Source organism: Brienomyrus brachyistius, chromosome 3 (genome assembly GCF_023856365.1).
Source record: "Brienomyrus brachyistius isolate T26 chromosome 3, BBRACH_0.4, whole genome shotgun sequence".
Lineage (NCBI taxonomy): Eukaryota > Metazoa > Chordata > Actinopteri > Osteoglossiformes > Mormyridae > Brienomyrus > Brienomyrus brachyistius.
In genome coordinates, this window is record NC_064535.1 from 1,062,210 (window position 1) to 1,085,947 (window position 23,738).

The following is a 23,738-nucleotide window of genomic DNA, read 5'->3' on the forward strand; positions in this document are numbered from 1 at the left end:
CAGACAGCCTAGGTCCAAACCTGGATAGTGACCCTGTTGTTTTTCGTTAACTGGCTGCGTTTACACTTGTTTATCAAAACCAATAATTTCATCTGAATAGAAATTGACCATTTTTTACTTTGTTGACAAAATAGAACAATAAATGTTTTCTTTATGTTCTTTCTTCAGTGGTAGTTATAAATGATACTATCATTTATTTCAGGAATTCTGTGTATATAAGTCAGCTGTCCATCACACGGACTTTTCCAGAAAAGCCTGCACATGGTGGTGACGTTCTTGCTCCAGTGTTTTGTTTTTGTGTTTCTCGTATTAACCTGTCCCTGCATCTCCCTCAGTCCAAGTTAAATATCTTGAAGTCTAATTCAGGAAACAGAGGAAGGCACCGTGGCATGAATGATTTACAATGTGGCAGGAAGGTTATTTCAACAGATTTAAGAAATAAATTACTCCGTACATTATGTGCTTCTCCAGGTCATGTTCAAATTAAGATCCTCATGAAAATGTATCTGGAAAAAAATAACTACTGAGATTTTAAGCAACGGCAACTTAGAACTTGTGACTTCAGCGCAATTAGCTGATCATTACTCCACCGACGGTCATTTCATTCACGCTACAGGCGAATAGTACTTTTTAGGAATCCTTTTTATAATGGCAGCATTTTCATCCGGCACCGAAGAAATAAATTCTCTGAATCGAGCAGCAGTGCTACACAAACAATAATATGAGATGTTTAATGTGGTTTTTTATGGTTGCTAAGTGGCTGTTGCGCACTGGGACACATGGTGAACGAGTTACTCCGAAGCAAACAGTTTGGTATGAATGCGCCTGTAACTGTGCTAATATAAACATCCAAATGCGCTGCTGTTTAGCGATGCTGCGCTGATGCTGCACTGATGCTGCGCTGATGCTTAGCCAACACGCTACCGGCCCTTATCATCAGGGTCAGGATTAGCGGTGCTCATCTCCTGGGCTTTGAGGGACCTCCTTGGCTTCCCTGCCTTCTTCTGCGGAGGGTGGAGACAGGGTGGGGGCTGTTCAGGGCCGGCTTGGTCTCAGACGAGTTGCAAATAGAACAATGTAGAATGGCTGCAATACTGGCTCACGAAGAAAATTCATAGTTTTGAGAATGATATAGACATTAAGGCACAGCCTCTCTCATACTGCTGCATTATTCATGCAAACAGACCTACTGCACGAATTCGTCATTGTCCCTAATTAATGCTGTGTAACCTCTGCCCCTCCCTAAAATATCATACCTCTTCTGTACTGCTTCCTGTACGTCGTAAATCATAAACCTTTCTCTCCCTTATTTATCCGAAACCAAACGTCATATGGATCTCATAAGTGTGTTACGTTACTTGAAAGTCAGTTGGCTGTGAGGTTCCTGCGCAGACTAAGGGTGCAATTATTTAAGCTCGTGCACTTCCTCTGTGCGCTAAACCTCTATATTTACATTTAGCCACAGAACAGACGTTTCTATACGGAGGGACTCACAGGTCGGTGCATGCGATGCTGCCGAGGGTCTATAAGGGAACGTGCAGGTAGCGCTGGTGTGTGCGGTCATCGTGCTGAGGGCGGCGAGCCCTTTGTGAGGTAATCAGGCATAATCGGAGCATAATGACAGCCGAATGCGGAGCCAGGACTTCCAGTGCCCATGCTGCTGTGTGCGCATTGCTTTCAAGCTGCATTCCCATGTCTGGCAAACCTGCATGGCGCAGAAATGCAGCCGCAGTGAAACCGCATGCCTTGGCTCAGAAATCTCAACCTATTTTGTACGGAGAGTTTTGCTTATGTAAGTACAGTGCACTGATGGACTTCTCAGGACCGAGGGATGTGTAGGTCTGATCCATGGGCTTCAGGGCATGAAACCTTTGTCAGGACCATGAAAGGCGTAAAGGATCCAGACTGCAGAGCTGATTTCCGGTGACTAAGAAGCTGAAGCGTTGCATCGTTAGGTCCGTTAGATGATTCCTTATATTCATGTGGAATTTGGAGAGAGCGGCTGCTCCTATGCTGAGTCGGAGATGAGGGACATGCAAACCCGAATGGGGGGACCGTGCGGGTGGCCGGTCTCCATGGCAACACAAAACACCTCATCATGGCCATCAGGGTGATGCTGACCCTGAAACCTTAGTCCGGATGTCCAAGAAAAACACACACACACACACGCACACACACACACACACATACACACATACACACACACACACACATACACACACACACACATGACCTTAACCTCCACGCAGCCCTGACCTTAACCATAAGTAACCAAACAAAATATGAGGCTTTTGCCATTTTTAGTTTTTTGGTTGCATTCACAGATCTTTGCAGGGACCTGAAAAATGGTCCCCGCAATGTCAAAATAACAGGTTTTTATCACATTGTGGGGGGCATTTGATCCCCACAATGTCACAATGTAATATAAAGCTAATACACACACACACACACACACACACACACACACACACACATTTTTAAAAAACTAAAACTCATATTTCAACCATTCTGTTTGAAGAAGACGGGTCTTTACGGGGGTGGCGGGGGTTATGTTCCTCTTTTTATTTAAGTTCCCCTAATTAAAGACCCTCCCCACTGAATTACTGATTATTATGTCATTAAAGCTACTTTTAACTGTGACATCAAAACTGTCAGTGAAAAACTCCAGTGGCTGAACTGGAAAAAGATGGATAAAAACGAAAGCTTATTGTAGCCAGATAAAATGCTTAAAGGAAAACAGCTCAATAAGGAGGCTGACAAAGTGGGCTGCGACTCACAGTGGGCTGCGACTCACAGTGGGCTGCGAGCAGAGTGATCGCTCCTCGTCCGCTGCTGCCGTAATCGCCTTCCCTAATGGGCCTTGTCTCACTCCGCGTGTTCTGCAGTCACGAAGATGGCCAGTGTGACGCGCTTCCTCACATTGCTGTTTGTTTGCGTACCCTGCATGTTCACGTAGTCCGCACTGATACCATCGCAGACCCCGATGCCACCGGGAGAGAGAAACAGCGGCTCACATCACCAAGGTTACTGTCAATTCATCTTTAATGGTCATAGGACAGGGTCCGTGTGCAAAGATAGCATTAAAAATGATGTAACACACAAGAGCCAACACTGAGAAGCTCATTTTCACAGAATAAAAATACTAAATTTCATGGCTAATTACAAAAGTTACATGATTGCCTGCACTTTGATTGCCTTTTGGTCATTTTTCTTACAAGAGGTTACTGGAGGAGAGTAAACAGCAAGTGAACAGGAAATACAGCCTTTAAACGATGTTTTTCACAGTTCGTTTTAAAGTGAGGACAGCATGAGTCAAATGGTTGATGATGACAAAGATCCCTAGAGACAGGAAACTGAAGGAGTAGAAAATGTTATTTTGTAAGCAGAATTTAATACCCAATACCACGTGTGTTTTTAAGGCATTTCTGGTAAGAATTGAATAATAAAAAAATTAACGAGAAAGCCAAAAATCAATCCATGGATATGCCGTTCCTGCTCGACCATGTTTTATGTCGGGTGCATCACGGCTTACAGATGGAAGTTTCACACGATTCCCGCGAAAGGTTTCAGCGTTATGGCTAACTTTTGTCATTGCATAGCACCAAGGCCTTATAGGAAAGCGAGGGGCAGTTGGGTGTTGAGTAATGGAATTATCCCTGTAGAGGGGTGCTGGGTTTAACAGCTTGTACACATGGGCTGAATCTCGCACCAACCCTGAAAATAGTACTGGTGATTTGCATGCTGCTCAGTTTCCACCCACCTGGTCTTGCATCCAGGTGATTTTATTTTTTTTAAATTTTGAAAAATATCTGCGACTCCACCACCTTTGGACACACAGGAAACCATCTGCAGATAATGCAAAGCAGCTTGCCGGCGCTGGGCACACTTCCCGTTTGCGTTTGTGGGGGATGCTGCTCCCTCGCACCTCCTGACGGTGAACCTGTGCTTCCCGTTTCCGTTGGTGGGGGACGCTGCTCCCTCGCACCTCCTGCCAGTTCACCTGCGCTTCCCGTTTGCGTTGGTGGGGGACGCTGCTCCTTCGCACCTCCTGCCGGTTCACCTGCGCTTCCCGCTTGCGTTGGTGGGGGACGCTGCTCCCTCGCACCTCCTGCCGGTTCACCTGCACTTCCCGTTTGCGTTGGTGGGGGACGTTGCTCCCTTGCACCTCCTGCCGGTTCACCTGCACTTCCCGTTTGCGTTGGTGGGGGACGCTGCTCCCTTGCACCTCCTGCCGGTTCACCTGCACTTCCCATTTCCGTTGGTGGGGGATGCTGCTCCCTTGCACCTCCTGCCGGTTCACCTGCGCTTCCCGCTTGCGTTGGTGGGGGACGCTGCTCCCTCGCACCTCCTGCCGGTTCACCTGCGCTTCCCGTTTGCGTTGGTGGGGGACGCTGCTCCCTCGCACCTCCTGTTGGTTCACCTGCGCTTCCCGTTTCCGTTGGTGGGGGATGCTGCTCCCTCGCACCTCCTGCCGGTTCATCAGCACTTGCCTTTGGCAGGAATAGCATTGTTTGCAGTGGTAAGCAGATGTGTTTTGCCTGCAGATTTCTCCAGGTCTGTGGGGTAGCGGCTGTAAAGAGCACCATTATTCTCTGCCAGTGGCTCCATCATATAAAGGGGGGTCTGCAGAAGGGGGGCATGGAGACCACCGAACTTGCTGCGTAAATGGCGGGGACAAAAGCATGGCATCCAATGGGCTGCTTCTGTCTGCCTCGAGAGAATTCCGGAAATGAAAATACATTTCAGGGAAGATTATAATCTGCCCTTGTTGGTTTGAAATGCCTGTTGACCCTGTAAACCCCCAACCCCCCGTTTAATTGCAAACACATTGAGGGGAAAATGAAAAACAATGTAAACGACGATGGCCATAAACATAACAGATACAGAGCAAAGACTAAGTGCAGGGAAGCAGGACCTCCACACATGCAGAGGAGGGACCTGATGCACAGGGTCGGGGGGTGAATTTGGCGTGCTGGGGGGTGAGGGGGGGTGGTTATTAACCAATCAGCACCTCTGCTCTTAAACAAGACCAAATATGTGACATCTTACATAACGTAACGGTTGCAGGATGAGCTGTACATGTTTGGCACGCGAGGTCTCCTCACTCGATGGTGAAGGCACCACCTAAACGCCGGCCTTAGCTAGGGCCACCTTTGAGTTGGTCCTCCGCTTTAAGGCCTTGCAGATGAAGTCTCCCGCTTCCATTACTTTGCCGAGGTCTACACCCTGTGTTATGAGACAAAAAGGTAAAAGTAAACATGTGGCTCTCAGAACTGCCCAGCAGGGGGAGCCAAAGCGAAGGCCAGAAAGACCGCCTCATTTGTATAGTGCTCTCTGATTGGGCGCAGATGTTTTTCAACTGTCACCAGAAGATCATCATGTCAAGACACATTGGAAGGTAGACATGCACAGTATTAGCCTCCATCAGCGATATTTGGAGAAGGAAAGAGGAACGGCTGGCAGGAGGAAGTTCTTTGGGTGGTGCTAAAATCATCGCAGCAGAGTTTCTGCTTCTGGAAACTTCCAAGAACAACACTCACAGTCTCAATGCCCAGGCCGTGAAGCATGTACAGGACGTCCTCTGTCGACACGTTCCCGGAGGCCCCCCTGGCGTACGGACAGCCCCCCAGCCCCGCCACTGAGGAATCCACCACGGAAATCCCCATCTGGTGGAGAGATGGGAACACGGGGAGCCGTTAGGAGAGGGGCTGCCAGGGTTGATGCTGCCCTGCCTGATGTCCCCCCCCAGCGTCTCCGGAAAACTTCATGGATGGTCCACGATTTTTAAAATGATTATTTCTGCGTCAAGCTTCATCATACAGCTTTATGAACATCTCGCCACTTTGTCTTTTAAAATTTCTTAGAATGAATTTGCTTTCCATTCTGCTCTCTGATTATAAAAGCCACACAATGCAGCCAACGCCCCCCCTGGTTTGCTGCCCCACTGGTTTGCTGCCCCCCTGGTTTACAGCCCCCCTGGTTTGCTGCCCCGCTGGTTTACAGGCCCCCTGGTTTGCTGCCCCCCTGGTTTGCTGCCCCGCTGGTTTACAGGCCCCCTGGTTTACAGGCCCCCTGGTTTGCTTCCCCGCTGGTTTATAGGCCCCCTGGTTTGCTGCCCCCCTGGTTTGCTGCCCCCCTGGTTTACAGCACCGCTGGTTTGCTCCCCCACTGGTTTACAGGCCCCCTGGTTTGCTGCCCCCCTGGTTTACAGGCCCCCTGGTTTGCTGCCCCGCTGGTTTGCTGCCCCCCTGGTTTACAGCCCCCCTGGTTTGCTGCCCCCCTGGTTTGCTGCCCCGCTGGTTTACAGGCCCCCTGGTTTGCTGTCCCCCTGGTTTGCTGCCCCGCTGGTTTACAGGCCCCCTGGTTTGCTGCCCCCCTGGTTTACTGCCCCGCTGGTTTACAGGCCCCCTGGTTTGCTGCCCCCCTGGTTTGCTGCCCCGCTGGTTTACAGGCCCCCTGGTTTGCTGCCCCCCTGGTTTGCTGCCCCCCTGGTTTACAGCCCCCCTGGTTTGCTTCCCCCCTGGTTTGCTGCCCCCCTGGTTTACAGCACCGCTGGTTTGCTCCCCCACTGGTTTACAGGCCCCCTGGTTTGCTGCCCCCCTGGTTTACAGGCCCCCTGGTTTGCGGCCCCCCTGGTTTGCTGCCCCGCTGGTTTACAGGCCCCCTGGTTTGCTGTCCCCCTGGTTTGCTGCCCCGCTGGTTTACAGGCCCCCTGGTTTGCTGCCCCCCTGGTTTGCTGCCCCGCTGGTTTACAGGCCCCCTGGTTTGCTGCCCCCCTGGTTTGCTGCCCCGCTGGTTTACAGGCCCCCTGGTTTGCTGCCCCGCTGGTTTGCTGCCCCCCTGGTTTACAGCCCCCCTGGTTTGCTTCCCCCCTGGTTTGCTGCCCCGCTGGTTTACAGGCCCCCTGGTTTGCTGCCCCGCTGGTTTGCTGCCCCGCTGGTTTACAGCCCCCCTGGTTTGCTTCCCCCCTGGTTTGCTGCCCCGCTGGTTTACAGTCCCCCTGGTTTGCTCCCCCCCTGTTTTGCTGCACCCCTGGTTTGCTGCCCCACTGGGTGAGAACCTCACTGTCATCCTGTACGCCACCGGATCCCTTCTCTAGCTAGACGGGAAACTCCCTGAAGGAGGAATTATCACCATCAGAGGCATCCTCTCTGTACCCCCCATCACCACTGGAAGTGGTCTGATTAGCATCAGTGACGGTAAAATCCTGTTTAAGTGTCATTAGACCTGGAAGTGAAAAACTTAAAGCAATCCTGCCGTAATGGCCAGAGGCTGCCCTGGTGGCACTGAAGAGGCACGTTCAGTCTTCAGCTCATCCTACCACACGAAACATCACATATGAATCAGGCGTGAGGTGTCCTGGCTGATTTGTGCAGCGATCATTTCCTGCATATTGTCTGGAATACTTTGTAAACTGAGCTCCTTCTGTGTTTTGTGCCAAATGTGGGAAAGTGCAGGAGGTTCTGATGTTAAGCTGGTGCTCCATCACTCAGCCCAAAAGACAAAGGTCAATTTTACTTTGAAAGATTTCATGAGTAAATTATGTAAATATCTGTACGTATCTGCAAATGTCTGTCTTCATAACAATCACGTCCGTCGCGGATTAGCTGCTGTTTTCTGTTTGCGGCAGTTTGGACTTGGGTGTGACATTAGTGATTTGTTGCTAGGGTCAAAGTCTGGATTTAACGGCAAAGTGCCACGTGATGCTGTCAGTTGCCTCCACAAGGTGGCACCCTGACGTGATCTGGGTGGGGTGCAGTCCCTGAGCAACGGGTGATGACACTGGCGTCTGTCTGCTCAGAAAAAAATCATGTATAAGTGTCAGAAGGTGCATGCAGGTGTGTGTGATGCAATGTGCGATTACGCGACTTCGCATCGGTCATAACATTCTCACTCGTGTGACCGTGTGTGACAGCATTTTTCAGCTAGTCTGTGACCGTGTACGACCGTGCTTCTCAGCCTGTATGTGACCGTGTGTGACCGTGCTTCTCAGCCTGCGTGTGACCATGTGTGACAGCATCTCTTAGCCTGTGTGTGACCGTGTGTGACCGTGTTTCTCAGCCTGTGTGTGACCGTGCTTCTAAGCCAGTATGTGACCGTGTGTGACAGCATTTCTCAGCCTGTGTGTGACCGTGTGTGACAGCATTTCTCAGCCTCTGTGTGACCGTGTGTGACCGTGCTTCTCAGCCTGTGTGAGAGCATGTGTGACAGCATTTCTCAGCCTGTGTGTGACTGTGTGTGACCGTGCTTCTCAGCCTGTATGTGACCATGTGTGACTGTGCTTCTCAGCCTGTGTGTGACCGTGTGTAACAGCATTTCTCAGCCTGTGTGTGACCGTGTGTGACTGTGCTTCTCAGCCTGTGTGTGACCGTGTGTAACAGCATTTCTCAGAATGTGTGTGACCGTGTGTGACAGCATTTCTCAGCCTGTATGTGACCATGTGTGACTGTGCTTCTCAGCCTGTGTGTGACTGTGTGTGACAGCATTTCTCAGCCTGTGTGTGACCGTGTGTGACTGTGCTTCTCAGCCTGTATGTGACTGTGTGTGACAGCATTTCTCAGCTAGTCTGTGACCGTGTGTGACCGTGCTTCTCAGCCTGTGTGTGACCGTGTGTGACCGTGCTTCTCAGCCTGTGTGTGACCGTGTGTGACAGAATTTCTCAGCCTGTATGTGACCGTGTGTGACCGTTCTTCTCAGCCTGTGTGTGACCGTGTGTGACAGCATTTCTCAGCCTGTATGTGACTGTGTGTGACAGCATTTCTCAGCTAGTCTGTGACCGTGTGTGACCGTGCTTCTCAGCCTGCGTGTGACCGTGTGTGACAGCATCTCTTAGCCTGTATGTGACTGTGTGTGACCGTGTTTCTCAGCCTGTGTGTGACCGTGTTTCTCAGCCAGTATGTGACCGTGTGTGACAGCATTTCTCAGCCTGTGTGTGACCGTGTGTGACAGCATTTCTCAGCCTCTGTGTGACCGTGCTTCTCAGCCTGTATGTGACCATGTGTGACTGTCCTTCTCAGCCTGTATGTGACTGTGTGTGACAGCATTTCTCAGCCTGTGTGTGACCGTGCTTCTCAGCCTGTATGTGACCATGTGTGACTGTGCTTCTCAGCCTGTATGTGACCATGTGTGACTGTGCTTCTCAGCCTGTATGTGACAATGTGTGACTGTGCTTCTCAGCCTGTATGTGACCATGTGTAACTGTGCTTCTCAGCCTGTGTGTGACCGTGTGTGACTGTCCTTCTCAGCCTGTGTGTGACTGTGTGTGACCGTGTTTCTCAGCCTGTGTGTGACCGTGCTTCTCAGCCTGCGTGTGTCTGTGTGTGACAGCATCTCTTAGCCTGTGTGTGACCGTGCTTCTCAGCCTGCGTGTGACCGTGCTTCTCAGCCTGTATGTGACCGTGTGTGACCATGTGTGACCGTTCTTCTCAGCCTGCGTGTGACCCTGTGTGACAGCATCTCTTAGCCTGTGTGTGACCGTGTGTGACCGTGTTTCTCAGCTTCTGTGTGACAATGTGTGACAGCATCTCTTAGCCTGTGTGTCGCCCCCCTGTTTGACCGCGGGCCCCAAGTCCCTGTTTTATAAAATAAAAACACAAATTATAACTGCAGGCTGTAATTCCTTCCCTATTCTTTTTTTCTCTAACATATTTCATTTTGTATTCAGGGTATATATCAGTTCAAAGGCTCCGTTTGTGCTGATATCCGTAAGGAGCCATCAGCGAAAAACATTTCAGCATCTTATACTGAGCGAAACCCTGCTTGTTTGGGCAGGAGGTCGATGTCTTAAGCAGGCCTCCATATCCGTGCTGCTGCTGATTTCTGCCTGATCCGCCTTTAATGTCACATTCGGCACATTCATCCGGTCCGGAATCCAGCAACGTGCCAAGCAGCCAGTTGACCGCGTGGATATTTACAGCCTCTGCCGTGCAGGTAATGTTACTTCAGTGTCTGCTTCCAGGTAGACGGAAAGCGGACGTCCACAGAGCCTGCCTGCTCTTCACCCGCGAGTTATTTACAGCATCTGTTGGAGCCCTTCGTCTGTGTCGTTAAGGGTTACGAAGCCAAACCTCTCCTTTCGAGAAGCGTCACGGATTAAGAGATCAGAATGTTTTCCACATGGTCCCCTTGACTGTCAGGAGAATATTAAAGAACTTTTCCAGCTTCCGTAGCCGAGCCAGATGTGGAGGGAGGTCCAGGAGAGGAGCGAAGTGAACATGCTTATCCTCCTGCTGACCTCGCCACGACATCGGGACAGATCAATTCTGACACTGGTGCAGGGTGGTGGGGGTGAATTCTGGGCTGCAAGAACGAAGCTAAGCTTTTGTCCACCGAAAAATGTCCTTAATGGGCGCCTTTTGTCAGGGATGTGGTGCCGCTTCATGCGATCCCTGTCAGACCACACTGTAATTGCTGTTTGTGTTGGCAGGAGGCGGTAATCTGCTCCTCTGTGTCCGCAGCTCTGCACATTCCCAGATCTCGGCTTCGCTAACGTCACCATCGGATATCGTACCGGGCAGACATTGTTGTTGTGTAAACACCAAGGGGTAATTTACTGTGCCAGTCCACGCACATCCCGCTCCTAAATGGCAGAGGCCCAAGGTCTAGGGTGAACGATTCCTGGCAGGAGGATGCTGAGAAGGAACCGCGTGACCTTCAGTAGCAAACGCCGACACTGGTGAGGAGCGGTGTTCAGAAAACTCGCACTGGCAGTGTTCAGTTAGCTTAACACAAGGCAGAGAACAGATGTGAGCCCCTTGTTAGAGCGTGGCATTCACTCAGCTGTGACTCCTATAAAAACAATACCTTCCTGAGGGAAGATACTTCAGAGGCTGCAGTTCTGAGCATCAGACGCCCGTGAAGGAGGTCCGTGGCAAGCTGAGTGGGGGGCCTCTCTCAGCCTCTGACGTGGCGAGAAGCCCGGGGATGCTAGCGAACCATGCTGACATTTCTCAAAATAAACCAGGGAATCTGACCAGAGGACACGGGACCGCGACGGGCTCGGCATACGCCGGACACGGTATTCCAAGCAGCAATAAATAAAACAGCGACATGTGCGAGGCTGCGTTTCCCTGGTTGTTTGTGGGTCAAAAAGACTCATGAATGGAGAGTATGAAAAAGGCGTTTTCCAGTGATGCTGAGCCCGCTGGTTCTGGGAAAGCTGTCAGAGCCGCGGCCCAGGGCATTGGGTCTGGAGCAGATGCCACGCCTGCTCTACACCCTTGGATAAATCCTTGCATGGGGAAGAGACTGACTTTAGGCTCCATTTGGCTGACAGTGGTGGCTAAATTCCTGAGAAACAAGGTGACCTTTTCTGTCTTTTCACGCTGCTACTGTACGCGAGCGACATGACGGCTGGTGCGCGGTACTCACTGTAGCCAGCTAACGCACCGACATCCCGCCTGCTCTCTGACCCCAAAGAGCCGCTGTAAGCCGCCCTCACTGCACAACAAAGGAGCTGTAATCGAATGCATGCGGCGTCCGCGGCGGCCTGAGTCCCCTTCTGCGACCGTGGTCATGCTCCAGAAATCCACCAGCATATTTTTGTACTCTGAAGGACTTTAATTAAAGCTGCACGGTGTCTTTCCGGTTGTTTCTGGAAAGACCGATGGGTTCGTCATGCCTAAGCTAAGCTGATTTGCGAAAAATCGGTTTTGTGGTCATTGCTGCTGAGAGATTGTCCCACGGTGACCCCCCGACCACAACCGAGGATGGTTTTTTTAAGGGCACTAATGATATCATCGCTTTAAGAGAAATTAACAAAGCATCCCTGAGCCGCAGGGCGACTTTTCCTGTGTAGTTTAACAGTCCCGAAATTTGCTAAATAACAGAAAGGATGAAGATCCCAATGAGCCCAGGAAAATCCTCCTGGCTCCTGATTCATCTCCTTACCTGCCCTCCGTAAAAAACACGAAGAACATCAATAACATGGCAGCAGTCACAGGCGCAGATTCATCGATGTTATGAGTTTCTTTATAATGAAATAATAGCCGTGTGAATGGGCTATAGGAAAGTCAAACTATGAGTGTAAAGCAGAGTAACCGCTGCTCTGTTCTGATGCTGCTTGAATGTCATCCAGATTGCTGGGGATTTACATGAAGTAGCTTTAAGGTACACATCTCCGTAGCCACAGCCCTCAGAAGGTGCACATCTCCATAGCCACAGCCCTCAGAAGGTGCACTTCTCCATAGCCACAGCCCTCAGAAGGTGCACATCTCCATAGCCACAGCCCTCAGAAGGTGCACATCTCCATAGCCACAGCCCTCAGAAGGTGCACATCTCCGTAGCCACAGCCCTCAGAAGGTGCACATCTCCGTAGCCACAGCCCTCAGAAGGTGCACATCTCCGTAGCCACAGCCCTCAGAAGGTGCACATCTCCATAGCCACAGCACTCAGAAGGTGCACATCTCCATAGCCACAGCCCTCAGAAGGTGCACATCTCCATAGCCACAGCCCTCAGAAGGTGCACATCTCCATAGCCACAGCCCTAAGAAGGTGCACATCTCCTGAGGTTATGGCGACATTCCCAGGATGCCATTCACATGTCCTCCACATGGTTAATCTCTGGAAAAAGTGAGGCCTTTGAGGGAGTCCGCTTTATGTTCAAACTTTTTAAATTACTTTGACTGTCTACCATCAATTGGCCAAGCAAAGAAGGTTTAATCTCAGCCTCCCGCAAAACTCCTACAGCGGACCCGTAAATTGGCTTCATGCTCACAGGACGGGAAGTTAATTTGGCCGAGCAGGATTTCCCAACTGTCTGCGCTCAGCCGGCATGGGATCGTCTGGAGAGGTGTGATGGATTAGATGAGGTCAAGTCCGCAGAGTTAAACTATATATCCTTCTCCATTGTGTGGAGAGCCAGAGGTTGGAAAAGTTACATTGTTGGAAAGGTGCTCAAGAAAGCTTCCGAAATAAGGCTTCACAGAGAAAGGAATGTCTTTATCAAGGATGAAAGCAGAGGCGGCCTCCCTGCCTACAGGGCTGACAGAATTCATTTCTCTCACAGCTGGTGGCGTGAAGCACCGGCACCCCCGTAATGAAAAGCCATGATAAAATCTTTCATTTCCACCCTGTTTGTCAAGGTGGGGGTGAACAAATGCGGAGGGGGGACAAATTTCCCAAGCTGTTATTATTTTCTGTGGTCATGGGGCAGCTGTGATGAATCAATTTTATGCTGATTCACAATGAAAAAAACCTTTTCCCCAGGGGAGTGAATTCCCAGATCGGAGCTCGCCATGAACCGTAGCTCCCTCTCGGAGTGTGGCACACGAGCACACAGAAAATTTCCAAAATATTTCTCTAGGTATAATACAAGCCGGAATGCATGTAGTGGGGGGCAGCAGCCCCACAGAGGCTGCTTTGTTAATGGCGGCTCTCCGAGAGCCTATTTCCAGCTCAGAAACTGTCCTGCGACATGCGCATAAACAGCCAAGGAAAATGTTATTTTTTGCAGAGTAAATGGTACCATGTCAGGCGCCGAGGTAAAAATAAGAAGTCGATCCGGTGTCGGGTGTAGGTCGGCTCGCGGGTCGCCGCTGTACTGTCCCCCGGCTTTGAAATCGGACCCGCATCGGGACACAGAGTTTACAGTGACACGGGGGGGGGGGTTGGGGGTGGTAACAGCGGGGCTCATTCATGTCATGTGCGGTCGTAACCTCGCCCTGAACCGGCAGAGTCCTGTGTTCGGCTAAACGGCGCGGCCTGCCTGACGGAGAGAGAGAGCAAGACGGGGGTGGGGGGGGGTGAGCAACATAGAGACAGGCTTCCCTTTCTGCCATCCGCCATGTGCTCAGTGTGCGGGGGGGGGCAGGTGATGAAAGGACGCCCCCCGTCCTGCTACAGTCCCCCCCAAACCCCCCCCCCCGGCTCCCACAGGTGTCACGAGGGCTCAATGACAGACGAGTTCAGACACCCCACCCTCCAGGGACTCGCTCTCAACCCCCCTGCATGCGTCGGGGGCGGGGGGGGCTTTGTCAAGGCTGACTGTCATATGAAACAGGAGAGCAGGCGGAGCCCCAAAGGTACTGGTGCGGCCCTGGGGAGCACAAGGCTCCAGAAGGGGGCGCTCTCTCACTTTCCTGCAGTTGTTTGGTCCTGGACCCAATATTGAAGTGCAGAACACCCCCACCTTTCCTGACCTGTGAAGGTTCCTCTCCATGCTTTCCCAGGGGCCCCCGCCTTGCTGTGGGGGGTGTGTTTCCATGTCTTTTACTCGCTCCCTCTAGGGAATCCCCTGTTCTAATTGTCAGATTGTGTTTCTCATTAGACAAGTCCTACACTGAACTGTGCGTGTGCGTTCAACATCCCCCCCCACCGAATATAGACACACCATCTTCATGTACGATCATGTACATATATCAACAGGTACCTGATCTGGTTCTAAAATATTCCTGCAACTCCCGAGTTTCACTATTGGCTCTTGAACTGTGGTTCCTGGCTGAGAGCTTCACGTTATTACTTTCTGCTCTGGCTGGTCCTCATTTATAACTTTACCCATTTACACAGCAGTGTATTTCACTGCAGTAGCACAGGTTAAGTATCTGGCTCAAAAGAGGAACAGGCATGGTCCTTCATCAGAAGACCGTAAGGGTGAGCCTGTGCTCAGTCTCCACCGTGGTCCTGACTCTGAGCCGCGGTAAAGGGGTCAGCGGTGCACGGGTGCCTGGGCTCACCTGCAGGGCCGTGAGGATGTTGGCGAGGGCCTGGCCGTACGTGTCATGGCAGTGGACCGCCAAGGCATCCACCGGCACCTCCGTCAGCACGGCCTCCAGCAGCCGCACCATGCTGCCTGGCGTCCCCACCCCAATGGTGTCCCCCAGCGAGATCTCGTAGCAGCCCAGATCATACAGCCTCTTTGCCACCTGGACGGGAAATGCGGCCAATCAAATCTGTGTGGCTTGGAGGTGGAAAAAAATAATGGCTGGGATCCCAAACATGCAGGCTGGGGTTCGTTCCGTCACCAGCTATGATACTCGCTGGTGAAATATTAAAAAATGTAGGTAGGGTTACAATGGACTTGTAACCTTTGCCACTTCTTCTGGGTCTATCTTCCCTTCGTATGGGCATCCGAGGGCACAGGAGACATACCTAAGACAAAGACATTGAGAAAACATGACATTTAAATATCCCCGAATCTTAGATTTACCACTTAAATAAATGGCCGTCAATATTCTGATGCTTTTCCAGCCAGTCCAACATACACGGTTGACTGAATCCTTTTATGTGACAGAACAACACCCTGAGTCATAAAGCTTGTATGAATTAGGTAGGATGATCTTTTGCTGATATGGTCACTGGTGTTAGGTTGGGGATTTAAATAGGGATCCATGTCTTTCTATACATGGCGTGCCCTGTTTGGGGGATGATATCTCCGATTCCGCTACCAGAGTCCACAGGGTCTCCCCAGGTAGAGGGGCAAGGGGCAGCTCTCGTTCATCGTAACGCGAAACATTTCATGGGTAAGTCACATTTCCCAAAACGGGCCACGCGTGACGAGTTCCTGCTGCTTTCCCTCGGCCTGAAAGGTGCTCCTGTAAAGCTGGAGACCCTCTGGTTCTGCTCTCTCAGCTGCGTCTTTATTAATAACCAAAAAATGAGAGGATGTGGATGCATCCGTCTTGCTGATTCACCCTTGACCTCTGCTCTTTCTGCATTTCTTGTCTAAATAATAAATACCCATGAGAGTTTTCATTGTGATGTGGTTTAGGTTCCATGGGTAATTAAAGGAAATAAATGTAAACTGTCACTTTCTTTAAAAAGCATATACAAGTTTTACATCGAGTAAATTATAAGCTTTGAGTTTTATAAACTTTGTGCTGGCATAGAGATTTTTCATGCTCCAGGAATGAAGGGATTTGAGCCAAAGAGGTTTGAGTTCAGTCTTAAAAAACTGGATTTCCCCTGGCCATGTACACACGGAGCAGCTGTTAAACGCGGTGAAAAACATACAAAAAACATTATGTATACATCTGCTCCAACTTGACAGTAGACTTTGTCCAAACAGTGTTAGGAAGCATGGATGTAATGTGGATTTTCCACATGATGAGCAGAGCTGTGATGCTGGCTGGGTGATTTACAGCCCTCTTCATTCCTCTGAAGCTGAGCATCCGTCTCCAAGAGATGCTATGCACACTTTGCCTCTGCTGGGGAGCCAGACATCATAGTAAACATTAACTGTGTGACTTATTGCCCATTACTGGGGACCTAAGTGGATTATTTACAAGCTTGACGGCCAGGATATTCCCCTGGCTAAGCGGTCGCAGTGCACTAACCCCCGGACAGGTATCTGGGCCTTTTTGGCAGCTTGGAGGACTTTTTCAAACCGCTGCATGCTCTCATCGATGGAGCAGTTGATGTTCTTCCGGCTGAAGGTCTCAGAGGCTGAAGCAAACACAGCCACCTCTGTGGCACCTGCCGCCACCTTGGAAGCAACAGAAAACATCAGCCCTCGTTTGTCAAGGGTAAGTTGGGTCAGGGTTGAGGGTAGTGGGGTTAGCGTTAGCGTTAGCTGTTCCTTATTGAGGCTACAAGCGGAGAGAGTGGACTCCTGTGTCTGACTGAAGACATGAACTTATAAACAACAGCTTCCCTGCTTCAAGACTAAAGAGAGAAGTACTGAAGGAAGGTTCTTCAATGATATATCCAGCTAAAACATCACTAAACATAAATATAAAATATCTGATATAAAGTTAGTATCTCATTTATAAATCAAATGGTATATCTCTATAATAAAAACTTACAGCAGCCTGGAAGCCTTGAAAATTAGGTGTCAGTACTGGATATTTCACTTGCGGCTCTCTGAGGATTCCCCGGAGAACATCTGTGTGGTCAGCCATCTGGGAGTGATCAAAGTGACCGAGGGTTGAGCACAGAGCAGCAAGCACACTGTCATGTTTATCGTCATCTGAGTGTGCCTTTTCAGAGCTTCCGTGGGAACGCGGGCCGTCTAGCGAGACACTTGAAGAAGCGGGATGAGATATCCAAGTGTGCTTCTCAAGGTTTCCCTCCCTGCAGCGTGCGTCTTTCAGTAGATTTACAGAAAAGAATGATTACCTAATAAAGCACTCATAGAGATTTTAGGCAAACAAGAAAGACAGATATTACCTGTGGTACCCACTTTGATGACACAAAAGCGGTGGCTTCAATCACAGACAGGCCTGTTTTAGACAACATGTGGATGAGCTCCAACTTCACTTTGGTGGGAACAATTTCCTGAAAAAGGGAGGAAATTCATCAGACATTTTGTGGGCTATTTTAATAAAGCATGTTTTTTCTGACAATACTTTCTTGCTGCCTTTGCAAGTTTCATTTCTTAAATCATGTTTCCGGTTATTGTAACTTTCTGAAATAGTCGCATATTTCTGGACATAAATATGGGAATGATAAAGCTCTTATCTTAATTGTTCTTAACCACACCAAACATGTAACATCTGGTAGAATCATATTATATTTCAAGGTTGGTTTGTATCATTTCATCAATACAGTGTCTGTGGGAAAATGGGGAACAGGTTCTAAGGGACTTGCTGAGAAGATTCAAGCTTGAAAAGGTTGCTCCCTTTTCAAGAACCTTAGTGTGTCACCAATGAAAATGAGATACCTATTTGTATTAGAATCCAATTATTTAATAAGTACAGGGAATCAGGATATTAACTAGTGAAGCAGATCTGTCTCTGGGTTTCATGTACCTAGCAAATTCAGCTCTAAAAAGCAGTAATCTAACACAAATCGGCACAAATTGTGTGTTTTTTTAACCAGAGATACAATTTTGGCATAACTTTTAACTGGAGGAGAGTGTCAGATCATCCTGATTACCAATGCTGAAGGTGACAGTGTTTTTGGACATTGGTTACACAATGTCCGATCCCCTGCCTTTATCACTCTGGGCCATCTCCTTTACCATGCTTGCGTCACAGATAACATGCTTTGCAAACACATTTCCCACATCACACTCTACCTTTGCCCAGACAGCACATGCTTTCAAACATAACCTGTTTATATTTCTGGATATAATTTTTCCTCTCCAGAAATGCTTTGCAGATGCCCTTTCCTGCATTTTAAAGGTGTTTAATAAAAACTAGATGAGTTACTTGAGCTAAATCTGTTCAGTCTCAAGCAAAGGAGACTGAGGGGGGACATGATCCAGGTATATAAGATTCTAACAGATTTGGATGCTGTTCAACCAAATAGTTATTTCAGCATTAGCTTAAATACACGAACTCGTGGCCATAGGTGGAAATTAGCGAGAGAACATTTCAAGTTGGATTTAAGGAAGCACTTCTTTACACAGCGTGTAGTCAGAGTATGGAATAGCCTTCCTGATAATGTAGTGCAAGCTGAATCCTTGGGTTCCTTTAAATCAGAGCTAGATAAGATTTTAACGACTCTGAGCTATTAGTTTAGTTCTCCCCAAGCGAGCTTGATGGGCCGAATGGCCTCCTCTCGTTTGTATAGTTCTTATGTTCATATGTTCTTATTATCCAAAAAGCAAAAAAGGAATGGACAGTGTTTACTAGTACATTATGATTGAGGGTCAATTAAAAAACCTGGTTTTCAGAAAAAAACTGACCAATAAAAGTGGGGATAGAAAAAAAAAATGGATAATTTACATTTTCATTCTGCAGTCCATCCCTTGGCCCAACTTCCACAACTTTGACAAACTCTGGGAGCTGATTTGGAGCCTGCACCTGGAATACACACAAAGAAAGTGTTAGCATTTACAAAATGGCTGTGATATGGAAAGCATCCTGTCAAAATATTCATCTTCCGCCATCTTTCAGCACCCTTGGTCAGATGCACGGTAATAAGTCCTAAACGGGGGTCTTGAAAATGGCGGCCCACCGCCGCTTGAGTGCTTCACAGCGGCACTCGCTGGACGCTTTCGAGTCACTGACAATCCACCAGATGTGTGCAAAAAACATAACAGCTGGTCGTAAAGAACCGCCATCGGCCGCAGAGGTGACTAGGCGTCATTGGTGAGGAAAGACAGGTTGGGGGGCAGGGGGAGGCAGAGTGCATGATCCTGGGGGGCCGTGACCCTCTTCCTGCATGAGGAGCGTAGGAGCAGACTTAGCCAGAAGGCTGTGAGCTCCACCTTCCTGAGCTGAGGCACTGCGGCCACCTTCTCCCCAGGCCCTAAATCACAGCGAGACTTGCTTTGCAGTGAATTCCTGCCGCGACAATGCAGGAGCTAAACATACACGGGGGGGGGGGGGGGGGCAGCGTGAGTATCTGCTGACCGCCCCTCCTCCTCTCCCTCAGTCTCCATGTCCCCCCCAGCCTGGTTATCGCACCATCTGTGGCAGAAACAGCCTGTGTGGCGTGGAGCGCCGTACCCCGCTCACCTTGTCCTTCTGCATCCAAAGTGGCAGCCGAGGGTACGCCGGAAGCAGCCGCTCCACGTTGAAGCAGTGCTTCGCCGGCACTGGGACGTTCCCCATGGGCCCGCTGGCACGCCTGGCCCGCTCGCACACTCGCCTCTTCCGATCGTGTTGCTGCTCGCACGTGTCGCTGGAGAGTGATGCTACAGAAAGGCGCCGCAGAAGGAATCCTGTCAGATAGCGATAGGTGGTTAGGGAGGGTGACTCAGCTGTTGCCATGGCAGCATCATCACTGGCTGGGAAGGAGGCAGGGGGAGGGATGAAGAGAGAGCGAGAGAGAGAGAGCGAGAGAGAGAGAGCGAGGGCCCCAGGGGGACAGACGGCTTAGCATTACAGAGTAGAAACCCGCACGTCATCATGGAGTCCATGGCGAGGGGAAAGTTCTGGCAGCGCGACCCTCCTGTTTCAGCAAAAATCCCAGACTCAAGCTAATCACCCCCCCATCCCCCTGACTGATCACCTGAATCCCCCCCAGCCCCCACCACACATGAAGAGCGGTGTGTGATAAAATCCTGTCCGAAATCCCCCTGGGATCACCGAGCACTGCGGAAACGGGGGGGGGGCAGACAGCAGACAGCCCCTCCCCCTCACGTCCCGGGTGTCAGCCATGTTTGCGCCTCAGGGAAGCAGGACAGCAGGCCATCTCAGAGACAGCAGGCCATCTCAGAGACAGCAGGCCATCTCAGGGACAGCAGGCCATCTCAGAGACAGCAGGCCATCTCAGGATCAAAATAGCAGCCTTGCAGTTATTTGTTTAGACAGAAGATATTTTAACCAGAATTCCCACCTTTTCATCTGATATAACCACAGATCAGCACCTTCAGTAAATTTACCTTAGACAGAAAACAGTAATAAACCATCCGAAATCAGAATATATACATATATTTTTTTTCTTTTTAAAATGTGTTTCTAAATATTGGATCATTTTCTCTATTAAAATGGTAATTTTCCATTAAAAGTCATTGTACACTTCAACATATGTAAATAATATAGAAAATGAACAGAAACAACCACAAACCATCTTATTGTTGTCTGGGGCTATTCAAATACGAAAAATCAAAAAGCGTTATTTCAACGTTACTTGAGTGTTACGTTAACACTGAGGTAAGACAGACAGAGCTTCCCTCCGCAAGGCCGGAGCGTTTAGTGTCACCAGATGCCAAACTCCTATGCTGCCGCAAACGACCTTTTAAAAGGCTGCTTCCGCAAAGCTGAGCCCCGACGCCAACAGCTGCAGAGGAGGAGATGATGTTCGCAGCTCCAGCTTTGAGGGAGAAGCCACAGGCACCAGGGCACTCAGGCTAACATGCAGCAGCTCGTAGTGTCTGCAGGGGCGTCCTGTGCGGAATGCAGGGCAGGTGGACAAAGAAGCTTCACGTTTAAGATACATATGAAAAGGACCGGAGGAGCTGCCACAGAAATGGCCCTCAGTGATGGATACTGTGGTTAAAGGCATTTTTACTGCAGTATATTACCAAGCTGCACGCTTGTGAGGCATGTACCCAGGAAAGGAGACGTACACAGATGGAATTGCATTTGTTGTGGAGTTTTATGCACCTCCTTGAACTTGGAGCATTTAATCCCGAGGAAGAGAACATCTGTAACAACTGGGAGCGGGGGGGGGGGGCACATTTTCCGTTTTAAGGTTTAGGATGAAACAAATGTGTGAAACTGGTTTAGATACATTGTGTCTCCCCAAGAATTCATAGGCCTGTGATTAATACAGGAAACATCGACAACTAACAGATTAAATCCATCCCACCCTGAAGACTGAGGAGTTAAGTCTACATTTCACAGCTCCAATGTTTACGCTAATTGTCAGCGTTTGCTGCCAGATCTAATAAAATGCCTGCGTTTCTGGATCCATTTTGGATTTCGGCACATACTGCTTGTGGTGTAGGTGTCAGATTCAGCCGGCTTCTGGATCTACCAACGACAAGTCAGGGGGGAAGTACGGTCACGCCACGGGAGAGAAAATAATCAAATTTACATTCGCGCGCTAACGGCCGAGGGGTCCTACAGCTGAGTTTGTCACTTTTAATAATCGCCATCTGACATCGCCTTGGCTAAGCCAGGCAGGGCGTAGCAGTGGGGGCAAGTTAAACTCAGCCGGCATGGACACTTGACGCCCGGGGCCGTGAGCCTGTGGGAAAACTGCACTCATTCTTCAGCCCTCTCGGCCTCCTCCCCAGCCATGCCGCCGGCACTGCTGGGCGCGAGGAAACGCCGCTCTGTGGAAATGTTATTCTGCGCGAGACGCGGGAGTCTTTATAAAAACAACAGGTTACCTGACACCACTCCTGTAGGGAGACCAGCAGTCCCGAGCCTATTTTCCACGGTCGTCCTCTCCGGAGACACCGCATGTGTGTTACAGATTACCGCACAGAAAGCAGCCGCGCCAAGCGCCCGGGGTTTTAACCCACTGGAGCTGCTGACCTTTGCGGAGGGGCCACTGTTCCACTGTCCCTCCCACTGTCCAGCAGCAAGGGAGCAGCCCTGGGGGCTCCTGAGGCCGGCAGCCTTTGGTACGCATTCTGCCTTGGAAGCCAACAGCAGCATTGCACGTAAATATTTGGTGCCTGACTTGTTTGACTGCTGAAGTTTACTATGGTTCAGTGAACGACCTTTTCAGAAGTTGCTGGTCATCGAGGAAAGGCCGTGTTTTCAACAGTGAGCACCGGAGGAAAACAAAAATCATGCTAAGAGGCGTGTGTTTGACTGCATGCTGCGAAACGGCTAAATGTATTTTCAGCAACTGCACTGTGGATATACGTTTTCGCAGTCTCCTGCAGCAACCCTCAATCATAAATCCAATTACATTCTCCGTTCCTTCAGAGTAAACTTCAAATGAACTGAAGCTCAGTGACAGCCGCTGATCTTTTTCTTTGCCAGCTAATAACAGCAAATATGTTTTTCATTTGTGTTATGACATGACAGGACTGGCTGACCTTAGGGTGGTGTATCACGGATTCCTGCTAACCGCTAATGACCTCAAAAGCTATCGTGCATTTCACAAAAGGCTACACAGGCGCCACAGGAAACTGCTTTACGGCGGCTCTAACAAGCAAATCCGCCCTGTGACCGGGGTCTTTGCTCAGACGGAACGCCACATTGCCATGTCGCTTGTAATTAAATCTGTCAACATTTTCCACAGACTCATAGGCAAACTCTCAGCAGAGTGGAAAATGCAGTAGTGACGAATTTTCTGCGACTTTTTTTAAACAAACAGAGAAACAGCGTAGTGACTCATAATTCAGATACAATTCACTTCAGCTGCCTTAATTTCTGATTTGCAATTTTATGCATTTTTCTTCTTTCAGGCCTTGCCTTCCTGATGCCCGGCTTGACCTACAGCAGTCATACACTCTGTTTCCCTCACTCATAAGTCTTTGTTCAAGATGATGTGCTGGATGTAAGTCACTATTATTCTTAGTTTTCCATGGTATAGGTCTGCCTTCAGTCAGTGCGCTGCTCTGGTGAGTCTGTCCCCTCCTCTGCCCTTTAAAGCTCTTTCACTGTGTTTGTGTTTATGCTGGTTTCTAAGAAACACAACAGCTCAGTCCATTATGTCATAAATCTGCGTGTCAGAAATGTTTGACAGCCTAAAGGTCTCCATGAAAACAGAGAGTAACCCTGAAGCACGTCTCACACTCTGTGTGTGTCTGGGAGGGACAGTGGAACACGGAACTGGACCACCCAAGCAGCCATGGCTTTTATGTTTAAATGTGTGTTTACAAAAGCAGCTCTTCCATGCAAACAAAGAGGTTTTCTGTTATGACCCCGCCCCTCTCTACAAATGGAGGGTTTCCGTTATGATCCCGCCCCTCTCTACAAATGGAGGGTTTCCGTTATGATCCCGCCCCTCTACAAATGTAGGGTTTCCGTTATGATCACGTGCCTCTGTACAAATGGAGGGTTTCCGTTATGATCACGTGCCTCTGTACAAATGGAGGGTTTCCGTTATGACCCCGCCCCTCTCTACAAATGTAGGGTTTCCGTTATGATCACGTGCCTCTGTACAAATGGAGGGTTTCCGTTATGACCCCGCCCCTCTCTACAAATGGAGGGTTTCCGTTATGATCACGTGCCTCTGTACAAATGGAGGGTTTCCGTTATGACCCCGCCCCTCTCTACAAATGTAGGGTTTCCGTTATGATCACGTGCCTCTGTACAAATGGAGGGTTTCCGTTATGACCCCGCCCCTCTCTACAAATGTAGGGTTTCCGTTATGATCACGTGCCTCTGTACAAATGGAGGGTTTCCGTTATGATCCCGCCCCTCTCTACAAATGGAGGGTTTCCGTTATGACCCCGCCCCTCTGTACAAATGGAGGGTTTCCGTTATGATCCCGCCCCTCTCTAC

The 23,738-nt window shown here is 49.6% G+C and overlaps 1 protein-coding gene across 49 annotated transcripts; it reads right to left on the minus strand.

Moving 5' to 3' along the window:
• Positions 1 to 3,024: 3,024 nt before the first annotated feature.
• On the minus strand, positions 3,025 to 21,874 carry hmgcll1 (3-hydroxymethyl-3-methylglutaryl-CoA lyase-like 1). 49 transcript variants are annotated; one of them, XR_007396990.1, is made up of 12 exons: positions 21,665 to 21,874; positions 19,341 to 19,546; positions 18,606 to 18,683; positions 17,104 to 17,211; positions 16,740 to 16,835; positions 16,272 to 16,420; positions 15,024 to 15,087; positions 14,673 to 14,861; positions 5,541 to 5,666; positions 4,466 to 5,226; positions 4,061 to 4,105; positions 3,025 to 4,000 (listed from the first exon to the last, which is right to left on the minus strand). XR_007396990.1 is itself a non-coding variant. In XM_049008600.1 (10 exons), the coding sequence occupies exons 2-10, from the start codon at positions 19,434 to 19,436 to the stop codon at positions 5,125 to 5,127; spliced, it is 1,008 nt and encodes a 335-aa protein (XP_048864557.1). In that variant the 5' UTR covers positions 19,437 to 19,546; positions 21,665 to 21,874; the 3' UTR covers positions 3,025 to 5,124. The 49 variants fall into 49 exon arrangements, 1 of the variants encoding a protein (XP_048864557.1); XR_007396992.1 differs by lacking the exon at positions 4,061 to 4,105 and adding an exon at positions 4,346 to 4,360 and having other exon boundaries at positions 3,025 to 3,925; positions 4,421 to 5,226; XR_007396976.1 differs by adding an exon at positions 4,286 to 4,345 and having other exon boundaries at positions 3,025 to 4,105; positions 4,406 to 5,226.
• Positions 21,875 to 23,738: the final 1,864 nt, after the last annotated feature.

Excerpts from the sequence above, each read along its gene's own strand:
- hmgcll1 (XM_049008600.1), bottom strand. The coding sequence starts at position 19,436 with ATGGGGAACGTCCCAGTGCCGGCGAAGCACTGCTTCAACGTGGAGCGG. Across the intron at positions 17,212-18,605 it reads ATGGACTGCAGAATGAAAAT|GAAATTGTTCCCACCAAAGT; the intron begins GTAAATTATCCA and ends TCCCTTTTTCAG. Across the intron at positions 14,862-15,023 it reads ACCCAGAAGAAGTGGCAAAG|GTGGCAAAGAGGCTGTATGA; the intron begins GTTACAAGTCCA and ends TTTCCCGTCCAG.